We start from the raw sequence: 20,359 nt of genomic DNA, 5'->3' as shown, positions 1-20,359 counted from the left end.
TTATATATCATTATGCAGATTGTAGTTAATGCCAGAATTGGTAGATTAGGAGTGTACATGTAAAATCATGAAGTCTGAAATTATTAATTTTTAATTCCACCTTTTTTTATTAAAGTATGAATGCCTTTAAGCTGCAGAATACTTTACATACATTGGAAAGCAATAAGCATATTTATTAAAGGTGCAATTCCTCCTCAGTATGTTTGCATGATAAATCTATATGCTCTAATAGTCACTGCATACACAGACAGACAGACAGACAGACAGACACACACACACACACACACACACACACACACACACACACACAGACGTGCATATTCAGACACAATGAAAAAGTTTCCATAGCTATCTGCTCTGATTTGCTTTCTTTTAAGGCTTCTGTAAGGTGCCCAGTGCTCCTAACATTACCACAACTTATGAACAAGTCTGTATGAAGTGCAGCATTACCTATATATTAGTAATCAGCACTTTGTCTCAAAAATGTTAAAAATGTTTATGAACCCTTACATCTGTGAACTGAAAATATTTCAGGAAATATTAACAGGAAGTTAATATTTCAGGAAATATTAGCAGAATATTAACAAACTTTCTGCCACTAAACCTGATCTTAAAGAATCTTATACTTATCATTATCAGATGCTAACGATTAATATGCAAGTTTAAACTGAACGCTGGAGCACAAGTAAATAAGCTGATGTAGATTCTGTTCATGGCAAGACTATTGCAAAACTAAAGTTTGTGCCTGAAGCAAGGTAGACTCTGCCTTACAGCCCAACTAATATATATTCAGGATGTTCATCCTTAGACAGTGGTCTGATTTAATGGACATGATATAAAATAGGAAATTTACATTCAGGTGTCCCACCATTCACTTGGCATCCCTGCAATTCATCTTTTAAACAATGGCACTAAGGGGGAAATATGTGACTGAAAGTACATTTTAAAAGCTTAAATGAATAAAAGAAAATATAACATATGATTATAACTTGTAAATGTTAAGCGTATGTCAATACTCAAACCATGAAATGTGGATTAATTGTTAGGCTGTCAAACTGCAGGTAGAAATTTCAGCCCGGGAAGTGGTAAAAAGAGAGCAGATGATCCTCAAATTGTATTCTCTTTGTCTGTAGAAGATGTACTACATGCTAACAACAAACTCTGAAAGATCTCATTGTTAAATCTGCTCAGTGAATTTCAACAAGGAGATTGAAATAATTTACAAACCATAAGACAAGAACTTGAATTCCAAAGCTTAAAATAAGTTTGAAACATCAAATGGACAAATGACTAAACAAGAAATTTTATCACATTAAAACAAAAACAAAATCCAGCAGCAGATTTCAATGTTATGTAATTATAATAAAGAAGCATGTTTTCAGGAAATTTTCTGAATTGCTTTTAAAAAACAATGAAAAAGGTGATTAGAGAAATTTTGGAAATTCATCATTCCCAAATTGAATGGTTGTTCATTTATTTTATATATATGTTTATGTTCCCAGGGCCATTTTTTCTGTTGCTTAACCATCAAAAAAACTGAAATTCAGCCATCATCAGATTCTAATTCTTGAGACATTTCTTCAGACGAGCTATTCCTGTGGATCCGGCCATCACTTTTCATGCTATGAAAAGTTTTCTTAAAGGCCTCCATCATAGCATGAGCTAACTTCTTGGCCTCTAGCTTGCTCTCACATTCTACAGCATGACAGTCCATCTGATAGGACAAATCATCATTGATTTCCCGATATACCCAAGCAAAAATATTTGGGCTCACATGGTGATCAGCAGTGCAGTAAGCAATACGAGCAACCTGAAAGGTATCCATGTGGATAGTGGCCTCTCCTTTGAGGTCCAGATGATGAAGCCAAACCTGGAAAGGGCGGATTTCTAGGAGGGCATTAGCTGGGAAGATGTCCTCTCTAGCAAGGGTGTGCTTCTTCCACAATTCAATTACTGGCTTTTCTGTGCAACCGGACAAAAACTGCATCCCTTTTGTAGAAACTTTTCCCAAGTATGTAACCTGGTACAAGAGAAAAAGAAAAAAGTTAGTCATCCAAATGCTAACATTATAATGCCCAGTAATTGTTCCACCAAATTCATCATTATTACTGAAAATTTCTGCAGAACTTAATCACCTCTAAAAGTCAATATTCCTTCAAAATGCTACACATTCAGGAGTCAAATACCACATCACAATTTTACAAAAAGAAAAGAAAACAGAGAAACTACTACTAGCTTTGCAGTTCTCAAATGTGCAGGTAGTCCTCAACTCATTACAACAATTGGAACCTGAATTTTTATCACTAATTGATGGAATCGTAATACAAAATACAGCACTATGTGCAGTCCTGGATGCTATCATTAACTGAATCTGAGTCATTAGGTGTGGCAACTTCTTCCCCCTTTCCCACAGCCAAAATCAGTGGGGATGTCAGCAAGAAGTTGCAAGCAGATCTGCAGGCAGGTTAAGTGGCTGCTGCTGGATTGGGGAGGGTACAAGGAGTTACAGTACCCAAGAGGCACAAAGTAGTGCAGGGAGGGCACGTGAGGGTGAGTGAGGGGATGAGGGAGAGTCAGGAAAGGATGCATGTGGATGTGAAGGGTGCACAAAAATGAAGCATAGGTTGGGGGGATGCACAAGGAACAAGAGTATATGAGAGGTGCAGCATGGGTCAGGTGCAAGAAGATGTGAAGGGTGCACAAAAATGCAGCATGGATTGGGGAGGCTGCAAAAGAAGGCAAGGGTGTATGAGACGTGCCACGCAGGTCAAGAAGGGTAGATGAGCCACTGGTCAGGTGTGCAAGTGTTCATGAAAAGCGTTGTGTGGACTGGGGAGAATATGTGATGGTGCAGAGTGGCTGGAAGGGACGCAGTGGCTCAGTGGGTTAGGACGCTGAGCTTGTCAGTCAGAAGGTCGGCAGTTTGGCAGGTCGAATCCCGAGTGCCGCGTAACAGAGTGAGCCCCTGTTACTCGTCCCAACTTCTGCCAACCTAGCAGTTTGAAAGCACCTAAAAAAAATGCAAGTAGAAAAATAGGGACCACTACAGTGGGAAGGTAACAGCATTCCATGTTCCTTTGATAATATCAATCAGCTGTACACTTCGGTTCTCTACAACTGCGATATCTGGTGTTTTGTGTTCCAAATGGCAATCTGTCTGTATTCAGAAGTCCCACAAGATCTTCACTCTCTCATTCTTGACAACTTTTTCCACCCTATGTTCCCATGACTTTTCGGACACAGGCAAATCATATTTTTTACACAATGCCCAATGGATTAGTTTAGCAACTCGGTCATGTCTAGCTTTGTAATCAGTTTGCATGATTGAAACGACAGTTTCAAGTTTGTCGTTGCAAAGTTGGCAAATTGGATTGTCAGAAGATTTTTGTATCTTCACTTTCATGGCATTAGTTTGTAGCGCTTGTTCTTGAGCAGCCAGTATTAAGCCTTTTGTTTCTTTCTTGATGGTTCCCATCTTAAGCCATGCCCATGTCAAGTTGTTATCACATTTTCATTCAATGTTTTTCAAATGCTGTCCATGCAAAGCTTTGGTTTCCTGTCTATTTAATCTGTCATCCAGCCGTTTTTCCTTATATTCTGCCTTTGTTTCTGTTATTTTTATAATGCTCTCTGTTTTCACAGCCTGAAGCAATTTTTCTGTACTTTGATTTACATAGTCATTCAAACTTCATTTTTCTTCCTCTACAGTTTGGTGGATTTGCAGTAGCCCTGTGCCCCCTATTCTTCTTGGCAGGTACAACCTGTCAATGTCACTTCGTGGATGTAGAGCGTGGTGCATATTCAAAAGTTTATGCGTTTTCTGGTCTAAGTGTTCCAATTCAGCCAAAGTCCAGTTGATATTATTATTATTATTATTATTATTTATCATCACCATCATCACTATGCATTTTTAGGATGGTGGGTGGGAGGCAACTTGGAAATTGCAATGTTTAAAACCATTAGCCACCATTATTTCATATGAGGAAAGCAAGATAACTTTATTTCATATGGAAAAAATGAAAAAAAGAATTCTCAAGTTGTTGAGGCTACAGCAACTCCCAGAATTCCTCAGCTATCATACAGGTGGTCCTCTCTTGCCTTGTTTAATCATCATTCAAAGTTTTGATGGTTGGAAAAAAAACAACTTTGTGACCCAATACTTCCATTTATAGGGATTGCGGCATCCAATGGTCATGTGATCAGCATTTGTGAGTTTACCAACGAGCTTCCAACAAGCACAATTAGTGGAAATTGTGGAAGTAAAATGCATGTTGCAGTCATATGATATCTCGTATAACAATTACAATTATTTGCTTAACAATGAAAATGGAAAGTAACACTGTAAAGCCTAGCATGGTCACTGATTTTTCAGTTAGTGACTGCAGTGCTTAGCCATTGGAACTAGTTGCTAGTGCCAGGTGTGGTTGTTAAGCAAGGATTATCTGTAGTTTTTAATTCTAGAAATTTATTGCAATATGTGCAATTTATGCACAGTAGGAACTAAGCACAGCTGCATATCATCTTCAGATACTGCTATGTCACAGAATTTAGCTACCTTCAAAGATATTCATAGTCTTGATCTTCTGCAGGAAACACATATCTAACAACTTTCAGCTGTTTCCTCCAAACAGTCTCACAATCTAAGATGCCATACATGTTAAGGTTTACTAAAGAAAAAAAGAAGCAGCATAGGCTTAACAGATATTATGATGATCAATGCTATCTTTCATAAAATAAAAGGGAATCTGTCCAGTTTGCTTTATGCATTGTTTATTGTTTGCTTTTAGAAAAATTAGTTTGAAATAGTTTTGATCAGATTTCAGGACAAAAGTGCTACAAGAAGAGGATGAAGAATAGTCCTTTCTACATTATATGCAAATAAGTGGGGTTTTAAGTCCATCTACTTTCTTTGGAAAAAGGAAGCAATACAGGTGGTCCTCAACTTATGACTATTCATTTAACTGAAGTTACAATGGCACTGAAAAAAGTGATTCATGAACAGTCCTCATATGACCCTGTGGTCACATAATCAAAATGTAGACTCTTGACAACTGGCCTGTATTTATGATGACAGCAGCATCACACCTATCACCATTTGCAACCATCCCAAGGCCTTATGACAAGCCAAGTCATAAGTCATTTTGGGGGAATCCAAATTTACTTAACAGCTGTGCAAACAGCTTAATGACTGGGATGATTTGCATAGTGATTGCGATGAAAAAGCTCATAAAATTGATTGAGACTCACTTAATAACAACATCACTTAGCAACAGAACTTCCAGTCCCAATTGTACTCCTAAGTTGAGGACTACCTATGCACCAATGAAAATAAGGCATGAATAATTATCCAATAGTGGCACCATCAAACTATATTAGACATCAACTTGTATGAATCTCAGCCAGTTTGCAGTCTGAACATTGTATATTATTATTTACATTGGTAAAGCCTGGTTGAGAATGTACAACTGACAAATTATGCATTAAGCTTAGAATGTGGTCAAAAGTCCAATGATTAATATAGTCAAAGAAGTTATCTTGCATGCCCAGAAACATTAAACTACATCTGATTTATTCATTTATTTTTTAAAAAAACCCTTTTTATATTGCCTGTTTATTATTATTTAAATTCATGATTTGGGCAGATAGCAATATCAAAAGAAATTTAAAAACCAGAAAGAATAGAAAAACAAGACACAAAAACAGCAGCCAGGGTAAAAACACCTTTATCAATCAAAATCAAAATCGGCATAACCATTGTATGCCTAAGCCACACCTTCTGACCCTCAGGCCTGATTTCCGATTTCCAGGCAATACACAACTATATATTTAATTTAATTTAATTTATTAATATTTCTATACCGCCCTTCTCCCGAAGGACTCAGGGCGGTGTACAGGGCAAGAATAAAAACACAGAATTACAAAAGTTAAAAGGTAATTAAATACATGCCCACTAAAAAACAATTAATACATAGTAAAAACCCCAATAAAATGACAGCAAAAACCCCACCAATCCCCCCTCAGGCCAGGCCGGCTTGTTCGAACAAGTATGTTTTTAGATCGCAGCGAAAGGAGCGAAGATCGGGCGCTGTCCGGAGCTCAACTGGTAACTGGTTCCATAGTTCCGGGGCGCCCACAGAGAAGGATCTCCCCCTGGGGGCCACCAATCTACATTCTCTGACCGGTGGCACCCTGAGGAGGCCCTCTCTGTGGGAACGCACAGGGCGGAGGGAAGTTGATGCTGGCAGCAGGTGTTCCCTAAGGTACTCCGGACCCCTGCCATGTAGGGCTTTAAACACCATTACTAGTACCTTGAATCTCACCCGGAAGACAACTGGTAACCAATGCAGCTCACGGAGCAGAGGTGTAACATGGGAGTATCGGGAGACTCCCAACACAACTCTCGCGGCTGCATTCTGTACCAGTTGGAGCCTCCGGGTGGTCCTCAAGGGAAGCCCCATGTAGAGAGCGTTGCAGTAGTCTAGACGAGAGGTCACGAGCGCATGAGTGACCGTGCATAAATCATCCCGGCTTAGATAGGGCCGCAACTGGCGCACCAGGAGAACCTGGGCGAAAGCCCCCCTAGTCACAGCCACTATGTGATCTTCCAAGGTGAGCCGTGAATCTAGGAGGACTCCCAAGTTGCGAGCCCTATCTACGGGGGGGGGGGGGGTAATAGTTCACCCCCCATAGAAAGAGATGGAATATCCGAGTAGACCCAGGATGAAGGTATGCAAAGCCACTCAGTCTTGTCGGGGTTGAGTTGAAGTCTGTTCCTCCCCATCCAGACCCGAACCGCCTCCAGGCAACGGGACATCACGTTGAGGGCATCGCTGGGGTGGTTTGGGGTCGAAAGAAAAAGCTGGGTATCATCAGCGTACTGATGATACCCAACTCCAAAGCCACGAATGATCTCACCCAGCGGTTTCATATAGATGTTGAACAGGAGAGGCGAGAGGACCGACCCCTGAGGAACTCCACAAACGAGAGACCTCGCGGTCGACCTCTGCCCTCCTGTCAACACCGACTGTGAACGTCCCTGGAGATAGGAGGAGAACCACTGTAAGACCGTGCCTCCCACTCCCAATCCCCTGAGACGCCGCAGCAGGATACCATGGTCGATGGTATCGAAAGCCGCTGAGAGGTCTAATAGGACTAGAACAGAGGAATGTCCCCTGTCCCGAGCCCTCCAGAGATCATTCACCAGCACGACCAATGCCGTCTCCGTGCTGTACCCGGGCCTGAAACCCGATTGGTACGGGTCTAGATAATCTGCTTCATCCAGGACCAGAGGGAGCTGATGCGCCACCACACTCTCAACAACCTTCGCAAGGAAGCGAAGGTTGGAGACCGGACGAAAGTTGTTCAATACAGCTGGGTCCAAGGCAGGCTTCTTGAGGAGAGGCCTCACCACCGCCTCTTTCAAGATGGCAGGGAAGCTACCCTCACTCAAAGAAGCCGATATAACTGCCTGGAACCAGCTACGTGTCCTCTCCCGGGCTGCATAGACCAGCCAGGAAGGGCACAGGTCCAATAAACATGTGGTGGAGCTCAGCCTCCCCATAATCCTGTCCACTTCCTCTGGAGTCACAGAATCAAATTCCTCCCAGGTAATATCGACAAGACCGCCCGTGTCCTGATCGTCAGACTCTGCCCAGTCAGAGTCCAGACCGGTCCGAATCCGAGCGATTTTGTCCGACAGATGTTGGTTAAACTCCTCGGCACGACCCTGCAAGGGTTCCTCCCTCACCTCTTGATTAAGGAGGGAGCGAGTCACCCTAAACAGGGCGGCCGGGCGATTATCTGCGGACGCGATAAGTGTAGCGAAGTGATTAGACCTCGCCACCCTTATCGCAGCGAGATAAGACCTAATATAGGCTCTTAGTCGCAATCGGTCGGATTCGGATCGGCTGGATCTCCAACCGCTCTCTAGGCCCCGTCTCCGACGCTTCATCTCCCGGAGCTCTATGGGATTTGCACCGGGTCAGGGGCCGCAAGGGTACAACTCGGTCAAGAGCCTCAGTGGCTGCCCTTTCCCAGGCTTCCACTAAGGCATCTGCCGAGCTGTGAGTGAGGGAGGCAGGTGGGGACCCCAGCGCTGCCTGGAACCTCTCGGGATCCATTAAGCGTCTGGGGCGGTACCATCTAATTGGTTCCACACACCCACGGCGGGGGGTAGCAAAACGGAAGACCAGCCGCAGGAGATGATGATCGGTCCATGACAGGGGCATAACAATTGGGGAGCCCCCACCAAGATCATCTAACCACCGTCCAGATAAGAAAACTAGGTCAAGGGTGTGGCCTCCCTCATGAGTCGGTCCCGAAATTACTTGCGTCAGGTCCATGGCCGTCATATATAAATCAGTGACATTACTGGAACTGTACGCCTCGACTGCAGTATGGAAGACAATTTCTTCGGTGGCCTAGGATTTAGAATTTATTTTGAGAAGCTAAAAAGCTCTGCAATAACCTTTTATTAAATACAGAGATCCTTTTTAAATTTACATTTAAATTAAAATGTATGTTTGTTGGAAGCACATTGATTATAGCAAGAGTCAGAACGACTCTCCAACCCAACCATCACACCCAGAACAGCCTCCATTTTTTATTTTTAATTGCATTAGATCTCACACAATAATGCCAAACTCATGAGATTTCATAATTATAAGATTTTGGGGACACCAGGCCAACATGAAAGTTTTTGCAAGGTATCCAGTCCCAGAAAAGCTTGCTAAACTCTGGACATTGTTTTAAACTCTAATGCTATTTTATTGATTAATTTGTTTGTGATAGGCTCTTTTCAATACTTTTGAAAAAGTGGCTGGGCTTAACTAGGGGCCTCGAGTGGAGACGTGCTAAGAGGCCCCTGATAAAATTTTTAGCCGGTTATTTTAAAAGGTTAGGGAGGGGGAGGGAGGGGAGGGTAGGGAGGGAATCTTTAACCGGCACTCAGTCTGGACCTGTTAGAGGTCCTGACGGGACGGGGTCGGGGGGGGGGTGGCTGCTGGTTCTGGGAATGTGGGGGTGGGGCTTCAAATCCCCACGGCGATAGGGAATGGCAGCAGGTGTTTGCGCGGAGGGTCATATCAACACCTGGGATCGCGCCCCCGCTATCTCCGAGCGGTGGCGCGCTCCGACCCTCCGGTTAGCACCCTCTTCCCCGGGGATGAGGGTGATCAGGCCCCTGAGCTCAGGTTGGTCTATTTTAACGCTAGATCCGTAGTTAACAAAGCTCCCCTCATCCATGATCTGATCGAGGAGGAAGGTGCGGATCTAGCGTGCATCACGGAAACTTGGTTGGGTTCGGAGGGAGGGGTGCCTCTCACCGAGTTATGCCCGCCAGGTTTCTGGGTGCTGCACCAGCCACGGGCTCAGGGCAGGGGTGGTGGGGTGGCAGTGGTTATTCGGGAGACTTTGTGTCCCCGGGAGGCCACCATTGTCCAGATGGCCGGGAGCGAATCCCTCCTCTTGAGATGTGGTTCTCGGGTTCAGTTGGGTTTGTTGCTTACATACCTGGCGCCCAGCTGTGTGGCAACAGCCCTGCCTGAGCTGCTCGACACCCTCTCAGGGTTGGCGGTGGAGTTCCCCAGGCTTATAGTCCTGGGTGACTTCAACCTGCCGTCACTGGGAGGGTCGTCGGAGTTAGCTCGGGAGTTCATGGCTTCCATGACAGCCATGGGCCTGACCCAGGTTATTGAGGGCCCGACTCATGTGGGGGATCATACTCTCGACCTGGTATTCCTGTCTGGACAGTGGTTGGATGATCTGGGAGGGGGCTCCCCGTCCATCACCCCTCTGTCATGGTCAGATCACCACCTCCTGAGGCTGGTTTTCCGTCATGCCACCCCCCGCCGCTGGGCGGCGGAACCGACCAGGTGCTTCCGCCCCAGGCGCCTAATGGACCCGGATCGATTCCAGAGGGCGCTTGGGCCTATACCTATCACCCTTACCCACAGCCCAGTCGATGCTCTGGTGGAGGCCTGGGAAACGGCTGCCACCAGGGCACTTGACGGCGTTGTACCCATGCGACCTCTGACCCGGCGCAGATCCCGTTGGGCCCCATGGTTCTCTGTGGAGCTCTGGGAGATGAAGCGTCGGAGACGAGGTCTAGAGAGCGGTTGGAGATCCAGCCGATCCGAATCCGACCGATTGCAGTTAAGAACCTTTATAAGGTCTTATCTTGCGGCGATAAGGACGGCGAAGTCTAACTACTTTGCCGCCCTTATCGCGTCCGCAGATAATCGCCCGGCCGCCCTGTTTAGGGTGACTCGCTCCCTCCTTAACCAGGAGGTGAGAGAGGATCCCTTGCAGGGACAAGCCGAGGAGTTTAGTCATCATCTGGCGGACAAAATCGCTCGGATCCGGACCGGCCTGGACTCTGACTGGGCAGAGTCTGATGTGGAGGAATCAGGCGGTCTTGAGCACGTTATCTGGACTGAGTTCGACCCTGTTTCCCCTGATGATGTGGACAGGATCATGGGGAGACTGAGCACCACCACCTGTTTGTTGGATCCGTGCCCCTCCTGGCTAGCTTATGCGGCTCGGGAGGGAACACGAGGCTGGTTCCATGCAGTAATAACTGCTTCTCTGAAGGAGGGTGTCTTCCCTGCCGCCTTGAAGGAGGCGGTGGTGAGACCCCTTCTCAAGAAGCCTGCTTTGGACCCGGCTGCTTTAGACAACTACCGTCCAGTCTCCAACCTTCGCTTTCTGGCGAAGGTTGTTGAGAGTGTGGTGGCACATCAGCTCCCTCTGTTCCTGGAGGAAACTGATTATCTGGACCCGTACCAATCGGGTTTCAGGCCCGGACACAGCACGGAGACGGCATTGGTCGCGCTGGTGAATGATCTCTGGAGGGCAAGGGACAGGGGTTGCTCCTGTGTCCTGGTCCTATTAGATCTCTCAGCGGCTTTCGATACCATCGACCATGGTATCCTGCTGCGGCGTCTCAGGGGGTTGGGAGTGGGAGGCACCGTTTTACGGTGGTTCTCCTCCTACCTCCAGGGCCGCTCGCAGTCGGTGTTGACGGGAGGGCAGAGATCCGCCCCGAGGCCTCTCATTTGTGGAGTCCCTCAGGGGTCGGTTCTCTCGCCTCTCCTGTTCAACATCTATATGAAGCCGCTGGGCGAGATCATTCGTGGCTTCGGGGTGGGGTATCACCAGTACGCTGATGATACCCAACTTTTTCTTTCCACCCCGAACCAACCCAGCGATGCCCTCTCTGTGATGTCCCGGTGCCTGGAGGCGGTTCAGGTCTGGATGGGGAGAAACAGGCTTCGTCTCAATCCCGCCAAGACTGAGTGGCTGTGCATATCGGCATCTCGGGTTAACCAAGTTATTCCACCTCTAACGATGGGGGGTGAGGTGTTACCCCCCGTTGATAGGGCTCGCAACTTGGGCGTCCTCCTGGACTCACGGCTCAATTTTGAAGATCACATAGGAGCCGTGACCAGGGGGGCTTTTGCACAGGTTCGCCTGGTGCGCCAGTTGCGTCCCTATCTGGACCGAGACGCCCTACACACAGTTACTCATGTGCTTGTGACCTCCCGTTTGGACTACTGTAACGCTCTCTACATGGGGCTGCCCTTGAAGACCACTCGGAGGCTTCAACTGGTGCAGAATGCGGCCGCGCGAGTTGTAATGGGGGTCTCCCGATACTCCCATGTAACACCTCTACTCCGCGAGCTGCATTGGCTTCCGGTTGCCCTCCGGGTGAAATTCAAGGTGCTGGTTATCACCTATAAAGCCCTACATGGCCTGGGTCCGGGGTATTTGAGGGAACACCTGCTGCCGTCATCAAACGCCCTTCGCCCAGTGCGCTCCCACAGGGAGGGTCTGCTCAGGGTCCCGCCGGTAAGAGATTGCCGGCGGGTGACACCCAGGGATAGGGCCTTCTCAGTGGGGGCGCCTGCCCTCTGGAACCAGCTGCCGGTGGAGCTGAGGACTGCTCCCGACCTCCGATCATTCCGCCGGGGCCTGAAGACCTGGCTCTTCGAGCTCTCGGGCCCAGACTGAGGAGAAATTTTAATTTAGGGTTCTTTTTAATCGACTACAGGGTCAATTTAATATTTTTTAATTTGGTTCTTAATTTTTGTATTTTGGATTTTTAATTCCCTGTAAACCGCCCTGAGTCCTCAGGGAATAGGGCGGTATATAAATATAACTAAATAAATAAATAAATAAATAAATAAAATAGAGAAGGAAAAAACTTTTAAATAAATGAAATCACAAAGTCTATCAATCATTGCCTTCCTGTTTATACCCAAAGTTCTTATTTATCTCTTTTCCAAACAATGCACAGCAAGGAGCTTTTAGACACAGTTGTTATGTATAGAAAAAGATTGGTTAAATTATATAAATGTTTATTTTGGGCATTTCAGGAGTCCTATTTCATCAAATAAGTCAGATGCAAAAGCAGGCATTTTTTATTCTTAACTTTCAATATTTTACTTTAATATATTTTACCAGGATTTTAAATGTATGGATATATATTTAAGGATCATGGCTGTATCAGTTTACTTTTTATTTTTACTAGTTAATTTCTTACAGGTTTGGATTTTTAATGGATTTTAGACATGATAATTTCTTAACCTATTATAAGAATAATGCATGGTTGGCTTTCTGATAGTGCTCAAGAAGATAGGACTTGCCCTATAATCACAGTGAAAAAAACTTTTAAAGAGAGAACAAAAGATGCAATTTTTTAAAGCAAGCTCTTATTCATTCCACAGCTTTAAATGTTGGTTGCCTTTGCGGGCTAATTAGCTGAACTATCATTAAAGAAAATACTGGTTGCCTTAAATCAGGAAATGCATCTAAGCAGTTGTGAAGGGATGTACTTATTACATTACACAAATGCAGTTGCCTCATAAGAGTTTAAACAAAATGCCTGAGCAATCATACTTGGAGCCAAGTCTTTTCAACAACATGATTCTAGAATACTATTTGAAGGCCAAAAAATGTTAATTTATGGGTTATGCTCTGCAGAGTTGCAGTGACATGTGGAAAATTTATCCATCTGCAGACTGGCTTGGTTCATATTGCTGTTTCAGTCCAGACCATAAACTCCAATTGACTTTATTTATGTAACTTCTCAAGTTATCTCCAGATTTGATGACACATTCAGTCTTAACTCAGGGACAGGGAACACTTTGGAGATTCCACCGCCTTCCAGACAAATTTCAGAAGTTCCAGGTTAATATATATTTCTAAAGTTAATCATCCCAAAAGACAAGGGTCCTGCAAACACTCCTATTTCAGAGAGAACACAGTTTGTCCATTGCTATCACAATGCTTCTTTTAGTGATATATTCCCAACAGTCTCTCTGAAGTACCAACAAACTTACAAAAAACAAAAGCAAATCAAAACAAATTATCTTCAAAGTTGCTAGCTTATAACAATAATATTATTTTTAAAAAGATTCACTCTAGTAAGCCCATCTAAATAATTTCATGGTTCAGGCTGCAATGAAATCAAACAGCTTTTTTAAAAGTTAGAAAAATCTCATTTTAAATCTTCACTAACTTGTAATCTCCAGGTAAACTGGACTAAAATCATAATGCATTGCAGAGCAACAACATACTGACATAGATTGGCATAAACTGAAGTCCAATGTGCAACAAGAAGGCTGCCCCTAAGCTGGACTTGGAGAGCATGTTTTGGCACAGGGAGAAAAGGGAATAAAAATAACTGGACCAAATGAATACGAGTCACTTGATTGAGCTGGTTGGCAATAGAAATTGAACAAATAAATAAAAATATAAACAAACAAACAAATCAATTAAATATATATAGCTTTATGTTCATGATACTGGATAAATATGTACGAGTGCATTTTTAATTCATCTAATTTTACATCATGTACTACCAGGCCGTTTGGAATACAACTATCCCTCAGATTATGTATTTTTCTAAATTTTGTTAACAAAATTTTTAATTTAATTGAGAATGCAACCAATAGAGAAAACTAAATATAATAATGTGTATCAGAAAAATTACACATGAAAATGTAAATGAATATTCATATTGTTTTAAAAACATACAGTACTGTAATTTAGAAAATTAACTAAGTGGATTAATGCATGCAAAATTAAAATAGACTATATGCAGATTAACTCATTGATACTTACTTAGACTATATAAAAATTGGAAGCAAAATGTGGTTTCTTATTATCACTGACACATCTGCCAGCCAATCTTAGTGGGTGAAAAATTAATGTAAACATTCATATAGATAATTTTAAATAGATTAAAGTTGATGAAGTCATCCTCCACTGTTAAATATACTCTGTTAAATATACTATGTCAATCAAAATTAAACAAGTTCTAAAAACAAAGCAAGTCAATTTGGTTGAAAAAAATAGAAAATGTTTTAGGACAGGGCTTTTCAACCAGTGGTATGGGTACCACCTGTGGTACATTAGCACCTGTCAGGTGGTATCCTAGAAAAGTGGTAGCAGGGGAGGGGAATGAGCTGAACTGGTGGCAGCACCGCACAAGCCTGAGCGAGAGATGGCTGGAGCTGCAGGGCTGTCAGGGCTCAGTGGAAGTGCCAGGATCAGCACTTCTTTGGGGCTGTCAGGGCTCAACAGAAGTGCCGGGATCAGCACCAGGCTCCAGCTGGAGCTTGGCACTGATCCTGGTGCTTCTGCTGAGCCCAGAAGAAGCATCAATCAGCTGGAATGTTGCAGCATCTCCAGGGTCTTGTGATTTACATTCAGATGCTTGGCAACTGATTCATATTTATGACAGTCACAGTGTCCCAGGGTCATGTGAAGTGACCAAAACCTGCTGCAACCCCCCAGCAGATGGGGGGAATAAAAACCAAACACCCCCGCCCCACCCCCGCTGCCAATCCTCAACAGAAATGCTCACAACAATGAAAACCTCGGACAGGAGGAAGAGTGCTGCTGGGCGGGCAGGCAGGCATCTTGCTCGGCTGTTGCTTGGGGGGCACTTTTTTCAGTGCCACTGTAACTTCGAACAGTCACTAAGTGAACTGTTGTAAGTCAAGGACTACCTGTACTTTATCACTTTTTTCCCTTTTTTTGGTCATCATATTTTTGACACCTTGCTAGGCGACTGGTGGTACTTGGATATTGCCATATCCTAAAAGTGGTACAGTGGGTGAAAAGGTTGAAAAGCCCTGTTTTAGGAGGTCCATTTTATTTCTAGATGACAAAAATATTACATTTAATACATGTAACTAGTTTTAATTTTCCTTTCATTGTTACTTACAACAACGGAGATACAAGAACCCATGATGTAGGCCAATTTTTTAATTTAATTTAGTTAATTTCCACTTTGCTTCATTTATATTCCATCCAAAGTCACTGAGCAATTCTAAGTCAAAATTCAAATAAACAAATTACAAGATCCCACATAGCATACAAATCAAAGTTGGCATTCATTCTGGTTAGTGTCTATCACAGTCATAACCCTTGAAAGTGAAATATAACTTGCTCCCACTTGTAGTTTGGGCAGAATTCCTTTAGTATTCCATAACCCAAATGTCTGCCAATAACTCTGGTGATTAGGACTGTTACATTGTAACAATTGCTCTTAATTTGATTGTTCTGTGTGTGCATCTACTGCAGCACACACATTTACTACTCTGGATTGAAGATGTCCATGGCAAAAGTGCACTTGGACACAAGAACAAAAATATTTCATTTATTTAGTTATTTATTTAAAAAAATTCTGACCTTTTCATTGAAAAGACTACTCTAGTTGGCGTATACATTCTCATTTTTTGCTTATCAAATGCAGCCAGCACATAATTTGATGTTTCAACGGGATTCTTAATATGCAAAGACACTAACCATTGTGGCTGACACTAACAGACTTTGAAATGGCTTGTGATCTATTAAAATGTGCACTTCCTACAAATAAAATTTATATAAAATGTTTTATAGATGGCACTTGCCACCAGCAAGAGTAGCAAAAATGTTTAAAACATGCCAGATAAATGTTGGAAATGTACTTATTACCATGTTATTACCATGTTTGGTAGACATGTGACAAGGTATAGAGTTATTGGAAAAAGATACATGCTTGGCTAGAAAAGATGTTTAAACCTGAACTTTTTTTATTAGGTATAATGCCAGAAAAGACTGATAAAGTATATATTTGATTTTGCATGTTACAATAATGTCAAGAATTATATTTGTGCAACATTGGAAAAATTAAGCAATACCATCAGATAAAGAAATAATTAAAAAATAGAATGTGCAGAGATGGATAGACTGACTATGAGACTGAAAGAAAAAGAAGAAACAGAATATTACCAAACTTGGGACTTATTTTATCGATGGCTAGAGGAAAAAATAAAGGATTAGGAACTAAATATGTATGTAAACTCAGACAGCACATTTGTTGAATAAATACTACTGAATGTATGGGAGGGGAAACCAATAATTTTTTAAATAAAATAAAATAAAATAAAATAAAATAAAATGTGGGAAAATGAATCAGGATAAATCAAGATTATAATCTATGGTTTATATTTTTCTCATTTGCTTTATACATTTACTTTTTTGTTGTGTTTTAATTGATTTTATGATTGTTCAGTGCTCATAATCATGTGTTTGAGATGCGTGGCTATGAAAAATGAATGAATGAATGAATGAATGAATATTGGGGCTTTTTTAAAAAAAAAGATCAGCTGGGAAAATACTTTATTGTTCAGTCCAGCTCAGACCATTATTCAACTCTGCTTAAATTGTTCAATGAGGTTAAGAAACTATGTATGAGAATTTCCTGCTTTAATGTGTAAAAGAGAATAAACTATCAAAGATCAGCAAGTAAATGTCCAAAACAAAAGGTCTGCCCAAGAAAACAATGTTTTTATCTCTTCAACATTTCCAAATATAGATGAAATGCTATGGAACTCAGGTCACCCATTACAGTAACATTCCCATACTCTCAGTCAAAATCTTCTCTTTCAAATGTAAACACTGTCTAATCTACCAGCATGATTTCAGCCTTTATTTCTACCCAATTAAAAAAATTGTGGAGATTATTAACAAAGTAAGAGATGAAAAACTCATTTTTATATGACTGTCAACGCTGCTATGTTCTTGCTTTGACAACAGAGAGAAATGCAGCCATTTTTCTTCTATTTCTTTTAGAGTTACAGTAAGTGATGCTGAGAGGGGGAATGTGGATGAGAATCCAGCTAGTCATAACAATAATAACTCAGCCATGAGAACCCAAGGTCATTGGGCACTAAGTTGATAGTTTTGGTGAGCCGGAGACCTGGGGACAAAGCCTACACTTCAAACTAATTGGAAAATGTGATTTATGGCTGTTTTTTGGAGGAGGGAATTGTGCTTTGTTACATTGTACCCAAGGGAGGGGAATTTAGTTTTTGGTTTCAACTATGTAGTGCTGATACTATGTTTCTCGAATAAAAGATTCTTTAAGGTAAACAATACCTCAAAGTTCTTTTGAAGAGTTTCATCTGTCGGAACCATGACAATGACAATCTGAGCTACAAACAGATTTACTGAATGATTCTACAGATGGCTCAATAGTGGACATTTCAGGAAATACAAAAACAAATATTTAAAAACATTGAGACAATGGAAAATTAGAATCTTTAATTATAAGCACATACACACAGAGATACAAATCCTTCACATCTATTACAAAAGAACACATTTTAATATACATTAGAAAAACATCAGTAGGGATGTTAGAATAATTGAATGTGTGCTAGATGAATGTACAAATATTATAACATTTTTAAAGTCCCATGAAATGGGTTGCTTAACCCATTATCTAAATAAAAAGATAATGCCATTGATTTCAAATGGTAAGAACATCAGGACAGCAACTTTTCAGATGAATATTTTGGGCAGCACCCCAACATTTTATATGAATCAGTAGATTGCTTGCAATTTCCATTTCCATTCAGTTTTCCCAAAACCAGAAATCAGACAAAACATTAAATTAATTACACTAAACAGCTCAGGCACCATCAAAGCTGACACCAGTGAGAGTATAGAACAACTGAAAGAAGTAGTGCAAGATCGGAAGATGTGGAGAGATCTGACTCATAGAATCGCCAAGAGTTGGACATGACTAAATGAATAAACACTCTTAAACAGCTCAGAATTCTAAAAAAAATTCATTAATAAAAATTCATAGTTACAAAACTACTCAATATTACCATTACAGTGCAACTTGGATAAGGTTTGTAGGTCAGTTACTGATATTAGTAGAGCCTGTATTCAAAACTTATTGCATTAGTTGAAACATTGCTAAAATAATAGTACAATGTAAGAAGAGATGCATATAACATTGAGACAGAATATGAAACATTTCTATGTACAATGGATCTATTGAATCGTAAATGTTTAATTTTAACAAAAGAATATAGTAAGTTCAGACCTATAATATAAACGTGCATTTAACATGTATACTGTTTTTGTAGTAATATAAATAACTAAGAATTAACAATCTTCCCATGAATTATTCCTAACTGCATTTCTATCCAAACAGATTGCTTGAGTTTTATATGGCAGCAACTGGTGGAACTTGACTAAGTTTGGAAGCTAAGTAAAACCAAGTCTGTCTGTCAATTTAGTCATTCAATATATATTCTGCCCATCTAGCATATAGATGCTAGTACTATTAGTTGTGTAATTTGAATGGGAATTATCAGGAATGTAAAATAGAAAGGGAGATCAAAAAATCATCCCAAAAAAGGACAAGAGTAAATCTCACCCATGCTGCTGCCAAAACTACATGGCAATATTGTGCAGATTGTCATAATCAGAGGGTCAATATCACCCAAAGGCATCTTTGCCATTAGATTTGCTTGACATAGTAAACCTGATCAGAACCTTAGACATATGAAATGGCACATGAAAATCCCTTAAGAGTTATAATGTACATAATGGAATATTATGAAATATTACTCAAAAGGCGTTTGACAATGTTTCCTGGAAATTTAAGACTCAACAGATAACTATATAAAATTACTGAACCAAATAAGATTGGATTTGAAAAAATGGAAAAACTTAAAATTGTTGATATAAGGAAGAATTGCTACAGTGAAAATGAATATATTACCAAAAATATTGTTTCTATTTCAAATGATATCTATAAAATTAGAGATAATATTTTTAAGATTTAAATCACTAATTTTGAAATTTATTTGGCAAGGAAAGAAAGCTAGAATTAAATTGAAAATGCTACAAGAAGCTAAGGAAAATAGAAGTTTTGGCTTGCCAGAGTGGGTTTTATATTATCAAGCATCTGTACTAACATGGGTAAAAGAATGGATAACTCTTAGAAATAAAAGGTTGTTATGTTTGGAGGGACATGATTTACAACTTGGTATACGAAAAAAATTCATAAGTATTTTCAAAACCAGTATATAAGAAATGCATTACATCCTAACATGGGAAAAAATGAAATGTAAAATATACTTGAAAATTCCAGGATGGCTTTCAACAATGGAAGCATTTGTACATTCAAATTTAGTTAATTTCGGGAAAGTATTAAGCCTGTCTAATAATGAGGTTAGCTAATTGTTCTCTATCTCAAGTAAATTTACGAACAGATTGTTTCTTCTACTAAAGAGTGCTAGTGTCTAGGGATCCATTAAAAAACGGAAAGGACCAGCATGCAGTTTTTGGAATTACAAAGTTAGCAGTTTTCCTTCAATGACAGAACAGTGACTGTTAGAATAAGTTTAAGAGGCTTCATTAATGCCCAGCTAGTAGAGTTTATTACAGAATATCTCCAGTGACTTCTTTAGAAAGAAAACTAAATATGAATAACTGCATCTTTCATTACTTAGAAAACTGAAATACGCATAACAGTACCAAAGGGTCTCATTTAGCAGGGCTTGTTATTGGAAATTAGGAGTAGATGACTTTAAGAAGACAAAATACTTTAGTTTCCTCAAATGGACTCTTATTTTTTTTATTTTAGTTCATATTGCAGATATGTAATAAATCCTCTGGCAAGTGTAATAGTAATTCACAATACTTTGAGATTCCAAACTTTATTTTTGAAATTGGCTGAGATAGGTAGAAAAAATGTAAAAAATTCTGATGCCCAACACAAAATTTGCTTCATGTAAAAGCAAATTTGTTACGGATATTTCATGTAACATATTCACTACAACAGCCATATTTACACAGTGAAGCTAAAACAATGTTACACTTAAAATCATTTTGGCAGATTAACACTTTTCCCTTTTACCCTTTTGGAACAAAATAATAGCAAAATCAACTATCTATTTAAAAAATAGAAATCAAGGAAACTTGGAGACAGTCAATTCTCCAGTCAATGATCAAGATAGGATAGGACTGGATAAAAAAGAAATTTTCTCCAATTTACAAGCAAACA

The 20,359-nt window shown here is 41.0% G+C and overlaps 1 protein-coding gene across 1 annotated transcript in view; it reads right to left on the bottom strand.

Moving 5' to 3' along the window:
• Positions 1-279: 279 nt before the first annotated feature.
• PID1 (phosphotyrosine interaction domain containing 1) overlaps positions 280-20,359 on the bottom strand; it is an 83,266-nt gene continuing 63,186 nt past the window's right edge. Inside the window, exon 3 of the mRNA XM_081330010.1 lies at positions 280-2,020. Within this exon, the coding sequence (XP_081186136.1) occupies positions 1,544-2,020 (477 nt within the window). The 3' untranslated portion in view covers positions 280-1,543. The remainder of the gene's footprint in view (positions 2,021-20,359) is intronic.

The sequence above is a fragment of the Vipera berus genome, assembly GCF_964194415.1.
Source record: "Vipera berus genome assembly, chromosome: 5".
Taxonomy (NCBI): Eukaryota; Metazoa; Chordata; class Lepidosauria; order Squamata; family Viperidae; genus Vipera; species Vipera berus.
This window is presented reverse-complemented; position numbering and strand designations above follow the sequence as displayed.